Genomic DNA, 20,924 nt, shown 5'->3' with positions numbered 1-20,924 from the left:
AATCTGTCCAGGATTATTTTAAAAATTCTCTTAAAATCAATTTCTTCCCAAAATCATAATAAGATTGTATTAAAAATTTATTACTTACATCGAATAAGTGGATTACATGAAAAATCTGATTACTTCACTTCAAAGTGGATTACTTTTCCAAAAAGTACTCACATTAGAAATCTGAATGGGCTTAAAAAGAAACAGATTCTGAAATTGTGAACAGATCATATTTTTCAACATATTTTTATGATTGCACTTAAAAATCTAATCCTATTTCTTGCTATTCTACTCAAAAAATGGGATTACAGTTAAAATACACAACATGTTTTTCCTCTGTTTTAATTGAATCAAGGAGAAAAAAATGAATCCCTCAGAACAAAGCTGTAATACAGGGAAAGGGAAGGTAAATTTAAAGCTGTGCCTCATGGTTATTGGAACCCTGTGCAGAAAGGGAGGGACGGCAAAGACAGCAAAGTATTTTCTGAAGATCTTTGATGGGAGGTGGTGCATTATTGCTTAGCCAGGGGGCGCTTATCCTGCTGCTCCTGATGAACTATTTATGTTTAACTCTGAATGTGAAAGCCCTGGGGTTCTTTTAAACCATTCTAGATACTCTGCAAGTGGTGTCTGGTTCCTGCCTCACTTGGAAGGGCTGTAGCAGTTTTACCCCTGCACAGCCCCCTGCCAGCAGCAAGGAGATGTGAAAGTCATGCTGAGATTCCCCCAGACCTGCCATACCCTTCCAGCCTGGTAATCTGTGACCACTGCACACTGACTGTGCTGAGGAACCTGACAGGGTGATTATTGGCAGTTGAGGTTTTCAACCACGCTGGTGTATTCAAACCCTGTGTTATTGTAACATCCAGCACTACCTTTCTCTGTTCAACTAGTCATTCAAACAGTCATTCAAAATTAAATATTTATAACTGTATTGAATTGGTAAAACCAGATTCGGATAAATTAGGATACATTTATGTTCATAGACACAATTTGATTAGGTGAAGGAACATTTCATTTCCCTGTATATAATCCCAGTGATGTCTAATATAAGTTCATCTGTAGTTTCAGTGTAAGAAGACAACATTAGGTCCTGTCAGGTCCTTACATTGGAAGCTTAGCAAACAGGGGCAAATATCACATCTTGGTGTTATTTGTAGCTTTTGATGATCAAGCACTTAACAAGAAGAGATCAGAATGAGGGCTGTTGTATTAGTGAAATTTATGTAGTGCTAATGGAATGAAAGAAGATTTGTTAAATTCCCAACAGTGCTACATCCGTCCCCACTCTTTGTTTCTTAATTCATTCCTCTTGATCTTCCCAGTGACTGTCTTTGGCAGCTCTTGGACAAATTCCACCTAAATAAAACAAAGAGATAAAACAATGCAGCATGTTCTATGTAGCATGTTTTCCAAGACTAGCTGCCAGCATATGTGGAAAACTGAGAGGACTCTTGTCAGTAAGAACTGCCTGTCTAAAGGATCATGTCCAAGACAACTCAAGGCAGCACATTGTGCCACTTGTGAAATCATTTCTTTGGTTGCCCAGATGGCCAAATATCTGTGGAGCTAACAAGCTAACCAACCTCAGTATAGTAACATGAGCACCACAACAGAAGATGAATTCCTAAATGGTATCAGTGGTCAGAGATGAGTTACAAAAAGGAGTAAAAGGGATGTTACAGACACAAAGTCCTTAATGGTTCTTAGTTTCTGTGAGTTCTGCACAAGTGAACTAAGGCACTGCTAGGGGCTTTTTTCTGTAGTGCTGGGATTACTGAGAAACACCAAGTGTGTCTTCTTGGGCTTGCCTCTTATTTATTGACTGTGAGGAGCAGGAGATAAAAGCTTATTCAGATTCAGTGATGTGCTACCCTAAAGGCACCAGCAAGTGCTTGGCTGAAGGTTAAATTGGAGAATTATGATTGTGGGCCTGACTTAGAACATGCAGATCCAGCTAGGATGTATGAAGCCTAGAAGTTTCTTAGAGGTTTAAACGAACACTTAAATGCATGAAAAACAATGTAAACCAATGTTATTTAAAGAAGATTTTCTGCAGCCAATGGTCTAGGTGAATCTTTACCACTGTCTCTTTCAAGTGAATCATGAAGATCTAAATAGTAATTCTCCTGAGACTTACAGAAGGGTGTCCTGGTTTAAAGTTTCTCCTCAGAAGCATTTACCTTTCTAGGGTATTTATATGGAGCAGTAGTTTTCTTGACATGGTCCTGCAAGTCACGGGTTAAGCTCTTCAGGTCACTGGATGAAAAAGCTGGGGACAGAACCACAAATGCTTTCACAACCTGTAAGATAAGACCATCCATTTTTAAGAGCTGATACACAGGTTACCAGTAAGCAGCACTGCTCAGAGTCATGACACTCAAAAGAGAGGAACAGGGAAACCAGCACAATGTCAGAAATTGTGCCCATGTATGTGCAGAAGGGAAAGTTGAAAGCACAGTCTTCCTGCCCTCATGGCAAAGCAAGAGCCTTTGCTCTTTCAGCAGTGAAGAGGAAGGGGCAACAACAGGTGTCTCTGTAGAGTTCTCCCTGAGGCTGAGGGACAGTTTGTTTGTGAAGTTCACACTGACAGCAGACAGCCCTGTTACCCCAGCACAGGACTGTGCTCTCACCATCCCTCTAGCCCAGGTCTAATGCTAGAGCAGTTACAGTGTAACTTTGGCTATACCAAGACAGTAATAAATGACACTGTCAGTGTATAGAAAAATGTTTAAGTACAAGGAGCAAGTAAACATCACTGTAAAATTCTCCACAAAGGAGACCCTCTCGGCATGAAAAGAAACTCAGAAGAGCAAAGGTGTGTCAATGGGAAGGGATTTTGCTTGTCACCCCAAGCAGGATTATCCATGGTAGAAGTAGATGTGGTGCTTAGGGACATGGTTTAGGGGTCGATTGGCAGTGTTGGGGTAGTGGTTGGACTCAAGGACCCTAGAGTCTTTTCCAGCCTAAAGGATTCCATGATTCTAAGATGACATGACTGCCTTAGAGCTGTACATTATTCAGTAAAGTAGGAATTTCTTTATATTGTCATATGTTTAGAGAAGCACATTGCTCTCCTCCTCCACCACTCAGCATCATTACCTCTCCTCTGAGGGGGTCTGGGCTGCTGACAGCAGCTGCCTCAGCCACAGCTGGGTGCTCTATCAGGGCACTCTCTACTTCAAATGGCCCAATGCGATACCTAGGGAAGAAAAAACAAAATGGGATTTAGCTCTTCTTTAGGCGGAAAACTAGTAGCAAATGTTTTTTAATTGTCCTATTGAAGAAAAAACTCCAAACCAGAGGAAATCAACAACTAACTGTAGAAACTGTAGGCAAAATGGGGAAGCGGTTTGCGTTAGAAAGAAGGAGTATTTCATAGTGGCCATGTGGTAGAGGACTGCTGGGGCTGTGGGTACCTCTCCATCTCTCCCCTCTCCTTGGGGCTCCTAATCTGGAGCTTCATCCCTCCCTGATAGCTGGGTCTGCAGTAGCAGCTGGTGCCACATTATGGTATCACATCATACAATATCAAATTGATTGAATTAATTATGTTAATGATAAAATGTTTCAAACGCTCTTTGAATCCAATAGAGATGTCCTTCAATTTTAGTCAAAAAATGAACTAGATAAAAATCCCTCCTCTGCCAGCTGAAGTCTTCATTCTTTGCTGAAACAGAGGAAATGGATGCAGAGGAAATGGATACAGAGATGCCACTGATTTCACCAAGATGATACTGCAGGTCTGTGAAAGGCTAATAATAAAAGCAAGTATTCCAAGGTCAAGAGCTGAATACATTCATCACAGCATTATTATGTCAGAAGCTGACCAGGAATGCAACATGTAAGACTATGCAATGGCAGATTTAGGAAGGAAGTGTATAGACTGACCCTGAAGAAATGATGATGTCATCGTCTCTTCCAATAAACTGAAAATATCCTTCTTTGTCCACAGTCCCTCTGTCTCCAGTGACATAAAAATCCCCCCGTTCACTTTCTGCAGTTTTCTTAGGGTTATCCTTAAGTGGTTTAGAAACAGTAGTTTAGATTTGGAGCACGCATTAACTGTGCACTGTGCTATAATGCAGATACTGCCAAATGCACTGGAATTTAATTTTTCAGTCAAAGATGTTTAAGAATTGTACTGATATTGTTATAAAATACAATAAAATAGCTTTAAGAGAATTGTTATGCTTTAAAAAAATTAAACTCTATCTTGAGCAAATTCTTCCCTTTTCTAACATTCACCAAAACAAATAAACAAATTACTGTAGTAATGAATAATGAACTGGTTAAAAATACTCAGCCTTTTGAACCACTGTGCAATTGGAGAGATTTTGGTGGAGATTGGTGTTGGTTAGGAATAAAATAAAATCCTTACTACATATTCAGAGAAAAAACCAAGTGGTCTCATAGGTTTGCTTCTGACAGCAATTTCCCCCTGTTGTCCTGGAGGCAGGATATTAGCACTTTTGTCTACGATCTAGAAGGAAAAACAACACATATATTAGTCCAATGGGAAAACAAACCCCAAACCCAAACAAATAGAAAGCCCCAGTGACAGAATCTGAAGAGCAGTCAACAAACCTGAACATCATAAAGGGGAGCTGCCTTCCCCATTGATCCAGGTTTAATCTTCATTCCTTTAAAAACAGAGCAGATTATTCCCTGTAAAAATCAAACCAAAGGTTTGTAATATAAAGTCACTACATTCACACTCAATTCATTAAATGTACTCTCTAGACTAATTCCAAAGTAAGGAATTAAGATTCAGAGGATCCTCTATGCAGTGCTATATGGTACGGATAAGCAAAATCATGAAACTCCCTGAAAGAGTCATGCTCCATTATCTGTGAAGAATTAATGCCCTCTGCTAACCAGTCATCTTCCCTTAGATTCAAATTCTGCCCTCTTGACCACCACAGTTACTCGGAATTTGCCTATGTACATTTGTGGAAATATTAGGGCACATTTCCTCCCACCAACCCGTGTTTCTGTGATTGAGAGCCAGGACAGGGCCTTCTTTCAAAGGTTATCAGGGGAGGAGATTGCTGAAACATTCACAGAAATGTGAAGGAGGAAACAGATTGTATTCTTTCAAAGCAAACCTTAAAATATCATAAAGCAAAAAGGAGTTCCAAAGATTAGAGCACATTGACCCTGCAGAGGTACCGTTTCAGTTTGACCATAGACTTCATGGATGTCCAGCCCAGTGTGGCTCTTCCACTGCTCCATGACTTCTGGGTTGAGTGGTTCCCCTCCACTGATGCAGTACCTCAGGTTCATGAATTTGTATCTTCATAGGAAGTTAAAAACAAGAGAGGCAGTCCTTAAATCTATCAGGCAAGACAAGGAGCACACAACTGTGAACAATATGGGAGAGCTGTTAACTGGGAGAGTTAGTCCCATGAAGTGGGGAAATCAGAGAATACCTGATCCTTCAGCTCCTGATACAACGAGGCCATCAGTCTGTACTCAACACTATGCATGTGACCAGTGGCAGTCAGAGTTAAGCACATGTAAAAAATAAAAGTTTTGCTGAGGTCAGCTGGGATTATATCTAACCACAGGCTGATTTGCTGAGCCAGGGCCCTGATTGCTGACCCTCTGCAACAGGCCAAGTGAGAAAGTGCAAGAGGGGAAGAAGGAACAGTGACAGCCATGAGAATTGGAGCAGGGGATGATGAACAACTGCCACAAGCAGTCAGTCCCTTGTAGTTATGCTGACATGCACTTTTTAGGATGAATTCCTTCCCAAAGAATGGACAATTAATGCAGGAATTCAAAATTATGATAAAGAATTTAACAGGAGTTTGCTCACAACTTCAGTAGCAGAAGTCTTAAATTTTAAAGTGAAAGCATCAAGTTTCTCTATGTTTGAGCATAAAACTCAGCAAAACTCAAATTTTGTATGATGGCCGTTTCATGAAGAATATTTTGAACTAAATTACTGCCCTATTTTTTGTCAAGAGGCTAAATATGAGAGATCACTGAAGCTTAGTTAGTGTAAATTAAACATTAGTAAATAATTTCCTGACGTACTTGGAGAGATCACTTTGCACCAGCATGCGGAACAGCGTTGGAGCACCGACCAGCACGTCGATTGGGAATCTGCAGAGAGTCTAATGAGTTAAAACAAGATGGACACGTGAAGCTCAGACACAAAACTACCTTGTGAATGTACAGGAAGCAGGTGACGTGGAAAGGAGAATTACATTTGCCTCCTGTGTAAAAGCACCACATGCTCTCAGCTGGGTGATGAGCCCTCCTGCAGTCGGTGCAATATGCAGAGATTGACAATATGTTTGACTGGACAAAATGCCAGGCTAATACACAACAAACAGACTCCACAGCCTGGGGCATGGCCAGAATAAGCCCATCTTTGTCTACATCAGAGGGAGGTTTTCACTTTCTTCTTGGCCTCTATGGGCAGTGAAATTCTTCAGTTTCAGTCTGCATTAATACTGACTGATATTACTTTCACAGTCACTAGAATGAGTGGCAAGCAATTAGTGCTGCATTTGGGTGATTTTCACCAGCTTTGGGCAAAATGCACAAATGAATCATAGGTTTAGCCCTTTCTGTATACATTGAAATGCAAGTATGGGCTTTACACAACAGATGCAGCATTTCGAACACAACTATGGACACAACACTCATGAAATCTATGGATGCTGTTAAGAATTACTTTTTGTGCCCTTTCTCCCCTTAACACATTTCCATGAGTTTTTTTCCTTACATTTAGAATGACTGATGATTCAGCCTGTGGGAGGTTATGTATAAAGATGCATGATCCAAAAGCCCAAGGATCAAAAACAGATGCTACTGAAGTCAGTATCCATCCTGTGTCTGCTGTGTTCCATATCGTGCCCGAAGGTGTCAAATCCAACCAGTACCTGAGAGAGCAGTAAAACAATGAATGAAAAGATAATGAAAAATATTTGCTTAAAAAACTCAAACCACAGACAAATAAAAAATAAACCAAACTAGCCCAATATTTCTGAAAAGATACAAGTGCTCTGCACACTCTAAGTTTATTTTATGAGCTTGTTCTAGGATAAAAGGACACCTGTCTATATGTTTGCACAAATACATATATAGAAAACCACATATGTATAACCTATATATATGATGTCAGTCACAACATAGGATAGAGTAAGGCAGGGAGAGGGGTCTGAATTTCAATGCAGTGGCTTTCCACTACATAGGAAGATGGGGCTGAAGCTGTAGCATTCATGGATTCTGTGTTGGATACCAGGTATTTCAGTTCTAAGGCTGCTGAGAGACCGAGTGACTTGTGCAACCAACAAACTCTGCCTCTGCTCATCTACAGGTCACAAAGATTTTTGCAGCACAGTGTGGTATCTCTTGGTTATTTGACTATAATATTACCATCTGATGGCTGTCCTTTGAACCACCTTAGAAAGAGGGCCAGAGATATTAAATGAAAAATAGGGGGTGATCCTACTCCCCTGGAAATCTGCTGGAGTTTGTACTCTGATTTCAAAGGGAGAAGGACTGGAGCTGTACAGAGGTGTTTGCTACTCAGTAATTTTTCACTAGTTATAGTATGTATCTTCTATTATCTTATGTTCCACCAGGCTCAAGCCTTTCATACCTTTCGCTTAAAAGGGGTCTGAAACCAAGACTACCCTGGGAATGTTGAGTCATCTTTGGAGAACCTGTAGTTCCACTGGTAAAAAAGATAATCATTGGGTCTTGAATCCTTGTTTTGGCACAGGAATGGTCAGCAGCTTGGTTTCTTTAAGAAAAAGAGAATGTAATTATGATTTCAGTGGTTACTTTATACAGGCTTCAGAATGTAATGAAGTATTGCAGAACTCTTGCCTCGAATAAGCTTCACAGATTTTTACCAAATTAGACGAAAATAATGTGATGTTTTACTTCCTCAAAACAGACCTCCCCTTAAAAATAACAGGGTAGAAGCATCCAAGAAAGAGACCACTGTTAGCAAATGTCTCTGCTAACAGAGACTGTGGATTAGCAGTAGAGCAGTTATGATTAATGATGGCAGTTGATGAATATTTGCTGCCAGTGGAAATGAGCACTTGTGGAGAGCAGGTCTGCTTTCTGTGTCGTGGCTGCAGTGGCACTAACCCCTACTCACCTGCACAGCTCAGCGAAGTTCAGCCATCCCTCCCTGCTGCCCTGGGACACCATGAGCTTGGTTTTCAGAGACTGGCACTCAGGTGCCACTGAATCCACTGCAGGAGCCAGTTTGTCAGTGGTAATGATGCACGTGGCCTTTGATGCCTGGAGTCTATACTGTATGTCCTTGGCTGATAACTGGGATACTCCTGGAATTAAGACAATTCCTGGAAGAGTGATAAAGTTGGTTCAGGTTGGCATTTTTTTTAACATCTGATTCTTTCCTAAGAACCAGAACTATTCCCAAACTGAGCTCTGATATGGATTTGCCCTGGTGTTCCTCAGCCAGACAGTTATACTACATTGATGCAGGTGCTTGTGATCTCCTGTAAGGAATGAAATGTGGACCTGCCTGGTGATTTCCATGGCTCTTTCCTGCCCTCTGGCATCTTCATGCCTGCTGCACAGGCTACCTGACCTATGGGACCTAATGCAAATCCTTCAGGACTGCCTGCATAATCGGCAACTGTGCCATTCAGTGGTTTATTACCATTCACTGGATTATTACACTACTTTTCTTTTATAAACCTTTTCCTTTATATACACTCTTCATCCTCTCAACCCATGTGTAATAACCATTTACCAGTCTCAGATGTGCTCACTGACCTGCTCTCATACAAGCCACATTCACCAGCCACCATTCTGGGATTCGTGGCAGGATCACGACAAGTCTGTCCCCTTTCTGCAGTCCACATTCTTTAGTCAGCACATTGGCCACTTTCCGAGACAGGAACCCCAGCTCCTCAAAGCTCCACTTCACTTCTTCTCCTTCTCCATTTATCCACCAAAATGCAGGGTTTGATGGTCTCTTTCCAGCCTACAAAGCATTGGGATTCAAACACAAAATATTTTCTCCTGGAAGACCATGGAGTTATAACACACAAACACCTGCAGATTAGGGAAGACCTGAGTATTTCACAACTGGCATATAAGGTAGTGTTTTCCCCTTATACTTCATGTGTTGAGATTTGCTATTCATCAAGCTCAGGTATTCCCAACAGGTTCTCCTTCTCTGAACCTGAAATGTTTACCAGCCTGTTTGTCTCCAGACCCAAGTCCTAGTCCGGATCCTGTTTCAGTTCAAGCCTTATGCTGTGCATTAATGCTCCTACAAAATAACAAATAGTGTGAAATATATCACATAATACTCCTGATATTCTGGATAAAGTTGTGGAATGCTGTTAAACAGAAGCAGCACAGGCAGAGAACAAAATAAAACAGGACAAGACAGTACCCTGGGATAAGTCCTTCTGGTCTGATGGCTCAGGAAGAGGGAGAATAAGTGGCCTCCAGCTACAGGGAATCTGGATAAATGCAGCATCTACTCTGGGGCAAGGCAATTGAACATTTGTGGGAGAATTGTCCCTAGCACGCAATGCTATTGTTATTTTTCCTGTATTTTATTATGTGAATATTTAATATTACAGTCTGCAGAAGTAAAAAGGCACAGCCCTTCCAAGATTAAATCAAAGTCAAAAGGGACTTACCACTGTTTTTTCTGCCTAAATAGGGAGCACCGATGGGCAGAGTCACTTTCAAAATACAGCAAGCAAGAGTGAGTTTTTGTATGATTTCTTAATAAAAAATGCTTTTGACAATTGATTTTTTTATAAAGAAAAAATGCCAAATTGTTTCAAATGAATTTCAGATTAGAATATCTCATTGGCACAACAAAAGATCATCTACCTTTTCAATCTCAGACCATTTGTCCAGTACATCACTCGCAAAGTTAAAGTACTTTGGTATTTCCTGTTTGCCCCTCCTGATGGACTCATACTGGGAATACACATCAGAGCAAAGCAGCCTGCGGTGCCCATGGAAAGGCCTGTTAGGAGGCTTCAGAGTCCACAGGAATTTTAGACACTGCAATTTAAACAACTTCATGGCAGAAGATGATGTATGTAGATGCTGTAGATTAGGTAAGAAAATGAGCAGAAGTGTTGCTATGAATCCTGCAACAAAAAAAAAACAACAAAAAGAGAAAAATAATAGTGAGATTATCCAAAGACAATCCAGTTATGAATTAATGAGTTTTTAATTGAAGTCACTTAGGCGAGTTACAAGACAGGCTGATGATTGTAACACTCCAATTAAATGTGATGCTTCTTATCCTGCTTTCTCATATTTTTCATTTTTTAATTAATTCCCCACAACTCTCCATACTCAAAAACAACATCCGTTGTTATGGCTTAGATTGGAGGAAGGTTCGTGCTTCTTCCTCCAAAGCATTCACTAGCTAATTCTCCATTTCTTTTTATTTTGTAGATGTTTCCAGGCTACTCCCACCAAGACTCTCACTGCTTTAGCTTCAACAGTTGCTGACTGGTATATCCATTCACCACATCCATCCCAAGAGCATTCACTTCAATAATCCCTTATTTGTTCTAGACAAATTTGTTATAGACATTTTCTTCCTGTAAATGCCCTCTTCAATCTGTATTCTAATGATTCTAAAGCTCTCAATGCCAATTAATTTCTTCCTTTCCATCACTGCTCTTTTATATCTCTTTTTATAATATAATAATGTTGCTGCTCTTATTCTCTGCAGACCAAAAGATTACTTCGGAATGGTGCTCAACTCTAAAAATTCTAATGCTATTCAGAGGCTACTCATAAGTGTAAATATAGAAAGACTGGGGGGAAAGAAACTGGGTCATGTCTGGAAATACCCACAGTCAGAGCCAGGGGAGTCCTGGAGGCCTCTGATGATTTTAGAACCTGAATCCAACTATTGATTTGCCTTTTTCAACCACTAAACTCAATTACTCAGTTACTAAACTCAGTACAAGGTTCAGGATGAGAGACTCTTGAAATACAGGGTCATTTCATTCCTGTTCTTAGAAAGGATGAATCCACAAACAAAATTACAGGTAAACTCTTAATCAACTTTTTTTTACATGAAGAGTTTCTGTGGTCTGAAAGAAGCCACAAAGTTTTGCCCTTTGTCCCAGGTTTATTTTGCAGTCATTTGCCCTTTGTCTCGTGCCTTCAACCATAACCATTTATCCTCACATCTCTGATGCACGGATGTCAGTTTTAGTCAAATTGTATTCCTCAAGAAAAAGTAACTTATTTAACATTGGAATTATTTCCCTATTCCTCAGCAGAAGCTTTTACAGTAATATTTAATCTGCCTATCAGGCAAATTAATCCCAATAATACCCAGAATTTAACACAATCTTTTCAGCAATATCTGATAACATAAAATTCTGGATGCAGATTGTCCCCCCAGAACAGATACTTTGTCAAACCCACAAATAATTCCTGGTATTCTCTATACACCATGGAGATGGTGGCAGAGAAACAGTGACCAGCTGTAAATAGTCCTAGAGGACATAATTTCCTCATGAGAAAGACTCATAGGACAAGGATATAAAAATGTGAAAATTAAATAAGAGAATTGAGGAGAAGAGCCAGTAATGGCCAAGTCCTCTGAATGACTGTGAGAACCAGAAATTATTTTTCCTGATTTAGTACCATCTGCTTCTGCTCAGTGCTCATCAGGCTGAGGAATTCAGAGAAACAACATTTTCCTGACCTGCCTGCTGTGGCCAGAAGACACTGAGAGCTGTCTGGGGGAGATCCTCTTCCTTCAGGACATGTTTCCCAACGAGGCACTGCAAAGAGGAGCCTTTACCTGGAGAGGCGAAACCCGGATGTTCTGCCAAAGAGGATTTGGAGTGAAACCCTTCCTACTGTATCCTTTGCTGCTTCTGAAGTAACGAGAACAGAATGTGAAACAAACCAGCCCAAGGAGCAAAACTCTTTCCATAAAGTAACCTTGTTCTTGTAATCATTTACACCAGTGTTAATGGTGCATAATTTGCACCTTAACCTAAAGCACTTTGGATCTTCTTTTACTTCCACTTTAACTATTCAAATGGATTACAAATTCATCAATGTCATTCTCCTTCCACTCTGAAAGAACTTGGAAATATTACAGTGGTAATTTTTAAGAGAATGTATCAATGCTCTGCTGATACCACAGAATGAAGCAAGACAAGGTTATTTTTATTATTTTCTCTTTTATTTATATCTATAAAAGTGCTGTAGGGTTTTTTTGTTTTGTTTTGTTTTGTTTTGTTAGGTTCTTTTTTTTTAGAGAAGCTGTTTATACAAATTCCTTTGTAGGCTCCTGAGTGTCCTTTCTCTCTTCCATTCCACACTCTTTATTTCTTGGGCCTTTTGCCTTCTGCAAATTTGTAGGACACTGCAGAAGGAGTTTCAGTACTACACATCCTCAGCCATATGAGTGTTTGCTCCCTTTCCTTCCACAGCCTGTTTTTCTGTATGCTCTCCCAGTGCTCTGGGTCATGACCACAGGCCAACAGTGATGTGTTATGGCTGGTACCAGTGATAGACTTTCTCTACTCGGTTTCCAGGTCACTCTTGCACTTGTCATTTTTTTGCCCACTCTCTGTTCCTTAAGACCTTTCTCTGGATTTTCCCACTAGTTGTCTTTGGCAGATCCTGCACAAACTCTACCTGAAAGACAAAAGTACATTCTGGTTACTTTCCCAGTTGAATAAAAGACACACTGGCGGTAAAAAGATGGGAAGCTGCACAGTGAGGGCTGGGATGGAAAAGTGACTGAATGCCTTGTCCATTTGAATTGGAGTGTTTGTCAGAATGCAGATGAAAAGGAGCTGAGGGAGGACAAAAAAGGCTCAGATTGGGTTCAATTAGAAGACTTGTCTTCTTGGGCTGTACTTACCTTCCTTGGATACTTGTATGGAGCAGTCACTTTCTTGACATGCTGTTGAAGCTCCTGAGTTAATTTCTCTGGATCGCGAGATGCAAAAGCAGGAGCTAAAACAATGAAGGCTTTGACTACCTGTGCCACAAAAATGATGGAACTCCATTAGCTTCCAGAGGAGGGAATAAAGGGATACCTTTGTTGGCATAAGTGTGTCTAAATTCAGAATGCAAAAATTTGCAGTTTTTCCTTCAATTTCCCTTTCATTGTCTGTTTGTGACAGAATATTGTGTTATGAAGGACCCACTCTGCAGCAGGAGACTTTTTTATGCCATTTTCCACCTTCTTTTTTCCCCCTAAATTTATATCCTTACATCAAACCCTGTCAACAAAGAAATGATTCTGAAAGTCTACAGTTGGTCAAGATATGGATTAAAAAAATTGTTAGCCCAATTAATTTGAAAGATCTGCAACATATTGAATTCCATGCCTAGAATAAAGTGCATTTTATTCTACATCCTTTTCCTTTTTACCTCCCCTCGAACTGGATCAGGACTGCTGACAACAGCTGACTCTGACACTGCTGGGTGTTGGATTAATGCACTTTCCACTTCGAATGGGCCAATACGATACCTAGGAGAGAACAAAGACCTGTCACTGCTGCAGGATGGGCCCGTCCATTGGCCTTTCCAGACTGCATTTTAGCAGGCAAACACTCAAATCTCAAAGCATTTGGCTTACCCAGAAGAACTAATGACATCGTCATCTCTTCCAACAAACCAGACATATCCTTCTTCATCCATAATCCCTCTGTCTCCAGTGAGATAAAAATTTCCACACAGAGTGGCAGCAGTTTTCTCTGGGTTATCCTGACAAATATCCAAATATTATGGGGGTTCAGAGGAGGATTAAACACAAAGATAGGTCCCCCAAAGCTTATTCAATAGGATAATTCAAATGCAGTGGACAATGTCTGCAGGTTTGCCTGTTCCCTCAACAATGTTCTGCCCCTCAGCACCACCACACAATCGAGCAGCTCAAAGGCCTCAGGTCACTCAGTAAGACCTTCTGAAGATCCTGGATGAAACCCTGCTCCTGGCAGAAGCACCAGAACTTTGCCCTGAGTGTCCCCCAAGTTCCTCAGCAGGCACAGACACAGCAGCTCAGGCTCACCAGGTACTCCGAGAACAGACAGAAGGGCCGTGTGGGCTGCACCCGGATAGCAATGGTGCCCTCCTGTCCTGCGGGCACAACGGCCCCGTGGGCATCCACGATCTGCACAAAGGACACACCACTATTACTTTGGCTGCTCAGAGGGTGTCTGCCACAGCTCAATGCAGGACAGAGAAGGGACACACAGAGCATCCCCTTTCTCTTCCCCCCACACCTGCAGCGTATGGACGTACCTGCACATCATAAGGGGGAACGGCCTTTTCCAAAGAGCCAGGTTTAATTCCCATTCCTTTCATATTGGCACAGACTGGCACCTGAGTAACAGATAGCAATTTAAAAAAAAATTTTGCAATGTCTTGTAAACTTTATTATTTGCATTAGGCAGGATGTGTCTTTGTGACTTTGCTGTGACAAAAGCCGAATCAGAACCAAAGCACCGTGGTTCTTGAAAACATCAGAGAGGGGTCGAGAAGCATTTCAGGTCAGACCTGTGGAATGAGGCTGGTTGTGCTCAGTCTGAGCCAATGGGTTCTTCTGCAAAGACTTGACTTTGCAAGACAGCATATGTGAAATTATTACAGATCTTATTTCAATAATGGGACAATTAATTTGAGAGCATTTCAAGGGTAGGAGACAGAATGCCTGACATTTGACTCCTAATAGCTTCATCAGTATTCACTTCCAAAGAAGTCAGGAATATGAGCTGGTTTAATATTTTTCATTAAAACCTTGGACCAGCCAAATTGTTAGCCAGAACAAATTATTTTCTTCAGTTTTGCGTTTGATGGGAAGATGATGAAGGGATCTCCTACAACTTATTTGATCTGGGTGTCTCTGGCCTGGTTCTTGCAGCGGTCTGAAATATTAAAATATGCAGCTAGCTGATTCTGGAACTATATAATCATAATTATACAAAGTCTTTTTTTTAATTAGTATGAATGATTCTCACCTTTTACACTGATTTATCAAGGACATCACGACTCTGGTACAGTTACCTTTCAAAGGGCACCCTGCAAGAATCAATGCAAACCTACTGTTTCGGTCTGGCCATAACCTTCATGGATATCCACCCCCGTCTGGATTTTCCACTTCGCCATCACTTCAGGATTGAGCGGTTCCCCTCCAGATATACAGTGTTTCAGACTCATGAACTTGTAGCTTGAGAGGAATAGCAAATGAAATAATTTCCTTAACTCTTGAAGAGAGCACTGAATAGTTTCCCTTGGCTTTCCAAGTAAGTACACCCAAAACTGGAAGTAAGGCTAAATAGGAACACACAGCCTGAGCTCCCTGCTTAGCCTGGGTTGACTTTTACCAGTATGAAAGACCTATGTGAGAAGAATGAATACCTTACCAAAGATGTGAAAACTCCTTACAAACCACTTCTCATAAACTGAATATTTTACAGAGTAACAAAATGGGGGGGAATAGATACAAATAACTGTTCAATTCATTCTCAAATATATGAGAACAACTCCAGTGTACTCCAGTAATTCCCTGATCCAACGCTGCCTGAAAGTTGACTTCAATTTAAATGTCAACCACAAGTTCAGAGGAAAGGAGAACTTAAAATAATCTCACTTGTTTCCTCTGTGCTGTCTTTTCAAAGACCCAGCCGTGAAGCCTGAGAGGCCTATGGTGTGACTAGTTATTCTCATATTTCAGAACACAGCTTTCTTTCCTGAGAGCACATTTTGCTAATTAGATTTCCTTCAACTAAAAAAAAAGATCAGGAACTTAAGGACCTAAAGAGCATTATACCCCAGACTCCCTCCCATCCCTGCAGTACCTGCTGAGGTTGTGTTGGACCAGCATGCGGTAGGCAGTGGGGGCAGTGCAGAAGGTGGTGATGGGGTATCTTGAGAGAGTCTAGAAAAAATTATTTTGTTGAAAGAAAATGTAATGGTGGGTCCCACTGCCGTAGAACACATAGATCTTTCTGTCCAACAAAACTCATGTGTGTGACCACTGAGAGCAGTAGCTCCAATGAAGATTGTTTTATGCTTTCCAAGGCATCTGAGTCCCAGGCTTTTCCAGTATTATTCTTGGGAAAGTCAGGATGCCCTCCCCACACAAGAGGCCACTGTTGAGGAAAATCAGCCAGCTGACTGGTTTTGAGAAATGGCTGAGAGAAGCAACAGGCATTCTGACAACTTTGGGTAGCTTGGGAAATGGATTACTTACCTCTGCAATAACTGCTGGTTTGAACTGTTGCATATGGTGCACAAAGACACAAGATCCACAGATCCATGGTGCAAAAACACTGCCCCAAGCTGATTTTGCCCAGCCAGTATCAGAGGTATTCCACATTATATCTGAAGGAGTCAAGTTCATCCAATGCCTGATGATAAAGCAGAGATGAAAAAGTTGAGGGTGTGAGAGATTCAGGCACAGGTCACAAGAGAATTCAAGGAAAGAGCAGGATGCTTCCATTAGAATATGTGGTGTCAGCAAGTGGGGCTTTCTAGAAAGTCTGTAAAAGTTGAGAAGTCTCAAACATTCTCTCATTTCCTTCTCCAGAGTTTGCTTTTCTTCTGAGCAGTGCGAAACACCCTTGGTTTGACTTGCTGAATTTGGATCTCAATCAAAATCCAGATTATATCTATGGACTCTTTAGCACCAACTTCCAACTCAGAATGCCTTGAGGAACATCCCCAGCGATTTCCATGAAAATTCTCACACTTTCAGAAGCATGAATAAAGGGCATTCAATGAAAGTAGGTTAGTAAGAAGCCACAAATTCAACATGAACTGTAACTTTTCAGGTATAATGCTAAGCCCAAGGCTGCTTTGCTTCTCAAGCAAGAGGGACCCAACACCAGAGCACTCGACTTGCTCTGCTTTTGCTACAGGGACCCTCTCCTGATTGCTCCACTGCAGTCTGAGGGACTCAATACTGTGTGTGCCCATCTCAGCTGAGTCTTCAAGAAGCTTTTGCTAATGAGAGTTTACCATGGGAAGGGGCAAATGAGGAAGAGGTAAGATCCCACAGTCATGACATGCCTATATGTACCGGAATTTTACAGTCACATTGTCAGAGTAATGTTGATCATGTCACTTAAACAGGACCCTGGGAGCAGCTGCAAGGTAATACCTGCCACCGGTTGCAAATCCAATGCCATAACTGCTGTGGGACTGCACCACCATTTTTGGTAAGCCTGTAGTTCCACTGGTAAAATAGATCAGCATGGGGTCTTGACTTCTTGTCTTGACACAGGTGTGGTCAGCAGATGTCACCCTTCAGAAGAAACAGCACGTTACAGTCACTGTATGCAGTTTTCCATCAAGGAACCTGTATTTTTAAGGTTTAGGAATTAAGCAGGTAAATAACCCCAGACCGTATGATCTCACTAATAAATGATTGGATCAGATACTGCACACCAGAGTTAGAGAACACATTTTGCCAGGCACAAGTGCACTTTGAATCACAAGGCTCCTGAGTGAGGAGAAGCTGAATCTGAATTTAGCTCCCCAAACCTGTGTTATACAAGTCTGTACTTAATGCAGTGTTATCACAATGCAGTGGCTTAAGAGAAGGATACAAAAATATAACCATTTCTATTTTGGAAATGAACCCCAAGACTCAGCAGTGCCACCTCACTGACAGAGCTTCCTGCCCCTCACAGGGGTGATGGTCAAACAAGTAGATACTCACGCAAGTAGTTCTTTGAGGTTCAGCCACCCAGCCCTGCTTCCTTTGCCTACAATTAGTTTGCTTCTCAGGAACTGGCAGTCAGGCACAACAGATTCCACTGCAGGTGCCAGCGTGTCACTGGTAATGATGCACTTGGCCTTTGAAGCCTGGAGTCGGTATAAGATGTCTTTGGCTGTTAATTGGGATGTTCCTGGAATAATGATGATTCCTGGAAAAAAAGCAACAAGAAATTGAAACAACTCAACCTTCTTCCAAAATACCTGATCTTGTCCCTCCTGAGTTGTTCCATCATGAATGTTTAGCAGTTTAAAAATGCAATGGGTCCAATTCATCTAAGAATTTGCAAAACTGCAACAGCAGAGCAAAACTAGATTGTATTGAGTTATTAATCCCTCTAATCATACAAGTTACTGATTAAAACTGTCCACATGGATAATGTATGTGGTCAAGGCTGGCCTTAGATTGTAACCACTCGACCTTCACTGGTTTCAGCTGAGCATGCCTTTGCCTGGATCATGTCTGTCCCTTTGGTTCCTGTGTGGGAGCTGCCAAGTCTCCTTCCATGCAAAAGCTGACTTGGACAGGTCATAGTATTCCTGCTCACATTTTCTCCACCTTAATTTAGCCCATTGCTTGTACCTTCTGTTTCTGTTCTCTCTGCACCCCAGAGGTCAGTCAGGTCCCTCACCTGTTCGCATACAGGCCACGTTGAGGAGCCACCACTCTGGGACACGAGGCAGAACTGCTATAACTCTGTCTCCTCTCTGCAAACCACAGGCCTCAGACAGCACATTGGCTGCCTTCCTAGAGAGAAATCCCAGCTCTTCAAAGCTCCACTTCACCTCCTCTCCCTCCTCATTTACCCACCAAAAAGCTGGATTTGCTGGTTTTCTTCCATCCTAGAACACAACAGAAGATATTAACATAAGAAGAAAGTCTTTAAAAGGTTTCATTTCAATACAAAAGAACTCCAGACCAAGCAAATCCTCTGTGCTAACTAGTCTGTCAGATTGATACCTGTGTTTCTGACAAAGAAACCAAAATGGTGCATTCCACTCTACAGTGAACCCTATCCAGTATCCATTAGAAAAACTGATTTATATCATCTGAGATTTGTTCCAAAGTGTTCTGGTTTAGCCTGGGATAGAGTCAATTTTCTTCCTAACTGCTGGAAAAGTGCTGTGCTTTTTGGATTTAGGATGAGGATACTGTTGACAACACACTGATGTGTTAGTTGTTGCTAAGCATTGCTTACTCTGAGTCAAGGACTTCAATCTCCAATGCTGTGCTGACAACACAACACAAGAAGCTGAGAGGGAGCACAACGAGGACAGCTGACCCAAACTGCCCAGAGGGATGTTTCACAACACAGGGTATCCTGCTCAGTGTATAACCTGGGGGAGGTTGGTCAGGAGATGCCAATCACTGCTGGGGGACTGTCTGGGGGTGGTGAGCAGTTGTGTTGTGTGTCACCTGCCCTTCTTGGTTTTACTTTTATGTTATTTAATGTCAATTCTTAAACTGGTCTTACCTCAACCCAAGGGTTTACCTCTTTTTTTCCTGATTCTCCCCATCCCACTATGGGGTGTGTGCATGTGATCCAGTGGTACTGTGGTACTTGGTTGCCAGCTGGGGTTAAACTACAACACAATGTCTATAAAGTAAAAGAAAATACTACCTTTTCCAGTTGTGACCACTCATCTAAGACATCACTTGCAAAGTTGAAATATTCTGGCAGTTCTGTTTTGCACTGGTTTATAGAATCGTAATGGGCAATAATCTGAGATGTCAGAAGCCTGTTGTATCCATGGAATGGTCTGCAAGGCAACCTGAGAATCTGCAGACACTGAGGAATCCAGGATTTAATAAATGTTCTCATGATAAATGATGTTTTATCAGACAGTGGGGGGAAAAGCCAGGAGTACAGCTAAGGAGTCAGTCACCTGAAATGAAAGAAAATACATTTAAAATGAGCCAGGTATTGGATGCTGTCTCTTTTATGCTATTGGATAAATTAATGAAAACTCCTAATCAACTTCTTTTTCATGAAGAGTTTCTGTGGTCTGAAAGAAGCCACAAAGTTTTGCCCTTTGTCCCAGGTTTATTTTGCAGTCATTTGCCCTTTGTCTTGTGCCTTCAACCATAACCATTTATCCTCACATCTCTGATGCACGGATGTCAGTTTTGGTCAAATTTTATTCCTCAAGAAAAAGTAACTTATTTAACATTGGAATTAATTCCCTATTCCTCAGCAGAAGCTTTTACAGTAATATTTAATCTGCCTATCAGGCAAATTAATCCCAATAATACCCAGAATTTAACACAATCTTTTCAGCAATATCTGATAACATAAAATTCTGGATGCAGATTGTCCCCCCAGAACAGATACTTTGTCAAATCCACAAATAATTCCTGGTATTCTCTATACACCATGGAGATGGTGGCAGAGAAACAGTGACCAGCTGTAAATAGTCCTAGAGGACATAATTTCCTCATGAGAAAGACTCATAGGACAAGGATATAAAAATGTGAAAATTAAATAGGAGAATTGAGGAGAAGAGCCAGTAATGGCCAAGTCCTCTGAATGACTGTGAGAACCAGAAATTATTTTTCCTGATTTAATACCATCTGCTTCTGCTCAGTGCTCATCAAGCTGAGGAATTCAGAGAAACAACATTTTCCTGACCTGCCTGCTGTGGCCAGAAGACACTGAGAGCTGTCTGGGAGAGATCCTCTTCCTTCAGGACATGTTTCCCAACGAGGCACTGCAAAGAGGAGCCTTTACCTGGAGAGGCGAAACCCGGACGCTCTGCCAAAGAGGATTTGGAGTGAAACCCTTCCTACTGTATCCTTTGCTGCTTCTGAAGTAATAAGAACAGAATGTGAAACAAACCAGCCCAAGCAGCAAAACTCTTTCCATAAAGTGACCTTTTTCTTGTAATCATTTACACCATTGTTATTTGTGCATAATTTGCACCTTAACCTGAAGCACTTTGAGTGTTCTTTTTCCTCTGCCATAACCAGTTAAGTAGATCACAAATTCATCAAGATGAAGAGAAGCTTTAGAAGAAAATCTCCTTCTCCATCCACTCTGAAAGAATATGAGAATGTTACAGTGGTAGTTTTTGAACGTCAATTAATTACTGATACTCACCTTAGGACAAACATTATTTTTATTCTGAATTTCTCATTTATTTGGTCTTATCAAAATGTTTTAGTTCTACCTATTTTTTTTAAGGAAGCT

At 41.2% G+C, this 20,924-nt stretch overlaps 2 protein-coding genes across 5 annotated transcripts; both read right to left on the bottom strand.

Moving 5' to 3' along the window:
- Positions 1-59: 59 nt before the first annotated feature.
- On the bottom strand, positions 60-11,900 carry LOC139679291 (acyl-coenzyme A synthetase ACSM4, mitochondrial-like). Of its 3 annotated transcripts, none has more exons than XM_071570889.1 (14): positions 11,795-11,900; positions 9,844-10,109; positions 8,764-8,974; positions 8,117-8,324; positions 7,607-7,750; positions 6,728-6,884; positions 6,031-6,110; positions 5,161-5,284; positions 4,576-4,656; positions 4,370-4,471; positions 3,880-4,007; positions 3,091-3,190; positions 2,172-2,291; positions 60-1,347 (listed from the first exon to the last, which is right to left on the bottom strand). In XM_071570889.1, the coding sequence occupies exons 2-14, from the start codon at positions 10,039-10,041 to the stop codon at positions 1,261-1,263; spliced, it is 1,740 nt and encodes a 579-aa protein (XP_071426990.1). In that variant the 5' UTR covers positions 10,042-10,109; positions 11,795-11,900; the 3' UTR covers positions 60-1,260. The 3 variants fall into 3 exon arrangements, with proteins under 3 accessions (XP_071426990.1, XP_071426989.1, XP_071426992.1); XM_071570888.1 differs by having other exon boundaries at positions 11,696-11,895; XM_071570891.1 differs by lacking the exon at positions 11,795-11,900 and adding an exon at positions 10,831-10,878.
- Positions 11,901-12,187: 287 nt separating this feature from the next.
- LOC139679289 (acyl-coenzyme A synthetase ACSM3, mitochondrial-like) lies at positions 12,188-20,456 on the bottom strand. Of its 2 annotated transcripts, XM_071570885.1 has the most exons (14): positions 20,367-20,456; positions 19,359-19,623; positions 18,369-18,579; positions 17,681-17,888; positions 17,120-17,263; positions 16,211-16,367; positions 15,816-15,895; positions 15,061-15,184; positions 14,260-14,340; positions 14,027-14,128; positions 13,595-13,722; positions 13,387-13,486; positions 12,872-12,991; positions 12,188-12,642 (listed from the first exon to the last, which is right to left on the bottom strand). In XM_071570885.1, the coding sequence occupies exons 2-14, from the start codon at positions 19,557-19,559 to the stop codon at positions 12,556-12,558; spliced, it is 1,743 nt and encodes a 580-aa protein (XP_071426986.1). In that variant the 5' UTR covers positions 19,560-19,623; positions 20,367-20,456; the 3' UTR covers positions 12,188-12,555. The 2 variants fall into 2 exon arrangements, with proteins under 2 accessions (XP_071426986.1, XP_071426987.1); XM_071570886.1 differs by lacking the exons at positions 12,188-12,642; positions 12,872-12,991; positions 13,387-13,486; ... (1 more) ...; positions 14,027-14,128; positions 15,061-15,184 and adding an exon at positions 14,976-15,036 and having other exon boundaries at positions 14,307-14,340.
- Positions 20,457-20,924: the final 468 nt, after the last annotated feature.

Source organism: Pithys albifrons, chromosome 16, assembly GCF_047495875.1.
Source record: "Pithys albifrons albifrons isolate INPA30051 chromosome 16, PitAlb_v1, whole genome shotgun sequence".
Taxonomy (NCBI): Eukaryota; Metazoa; Chordata; class Aves; order Passeriformes; family Thamnophilidae; genus Pithys; species Pithys albifrons.
The sequence above is the reverse complement of the archived record's forward strand: the minus strand, read 5'-3'. Positions and strand labels throughout refer to the sequence as shown.

Bases quoted from the DNA above. Each gene is read 5' to 3' on its own strand.
- LOC139679291 (XM_071570889.1), bottom strand. From the start codon at position 10,041: ATGAAGTTGTTTAAATTGCAGTGTCTAAAATTCCTGTGGACTCTGAAG. The intron at 6,885-7,606 runs GTATGAAAGGCT...CTGCTCTCTCAG, and splicing joins AGACCCCTTTTAAGCGAAAG to GTACTGGTTGGATTTGACAC. The intron at 1,348-2,171 runs GTAAATGCTTCT...TGTTTTATTTAG, and splicing joins CATATAAATACCCTAGAAAG to GTGGAATTTGTCCAAGAGCT.
- LOC139679289 (XM_071570885.1), bottom strand. From the start codon at position 19,559: ATGAGAACATTTATTAAATCCTGGATTCCTCAGTGTCTGCAGATTCTC. The intron at 18,580-19,358 runs GTAGTATTTTCT...GTTGTGTTCTAG, and splicing joins AGTGGTCACAACTGGAAAAG to GATGGAAGAAAACCAGCAAA. The intron at 16,368-17,119 runs GTATTACCTTGC...CTTTATCATCAG, and splicing joins GGATTTGCAACCGGTGGCAG to GCATTGGATGAACTTGACTC.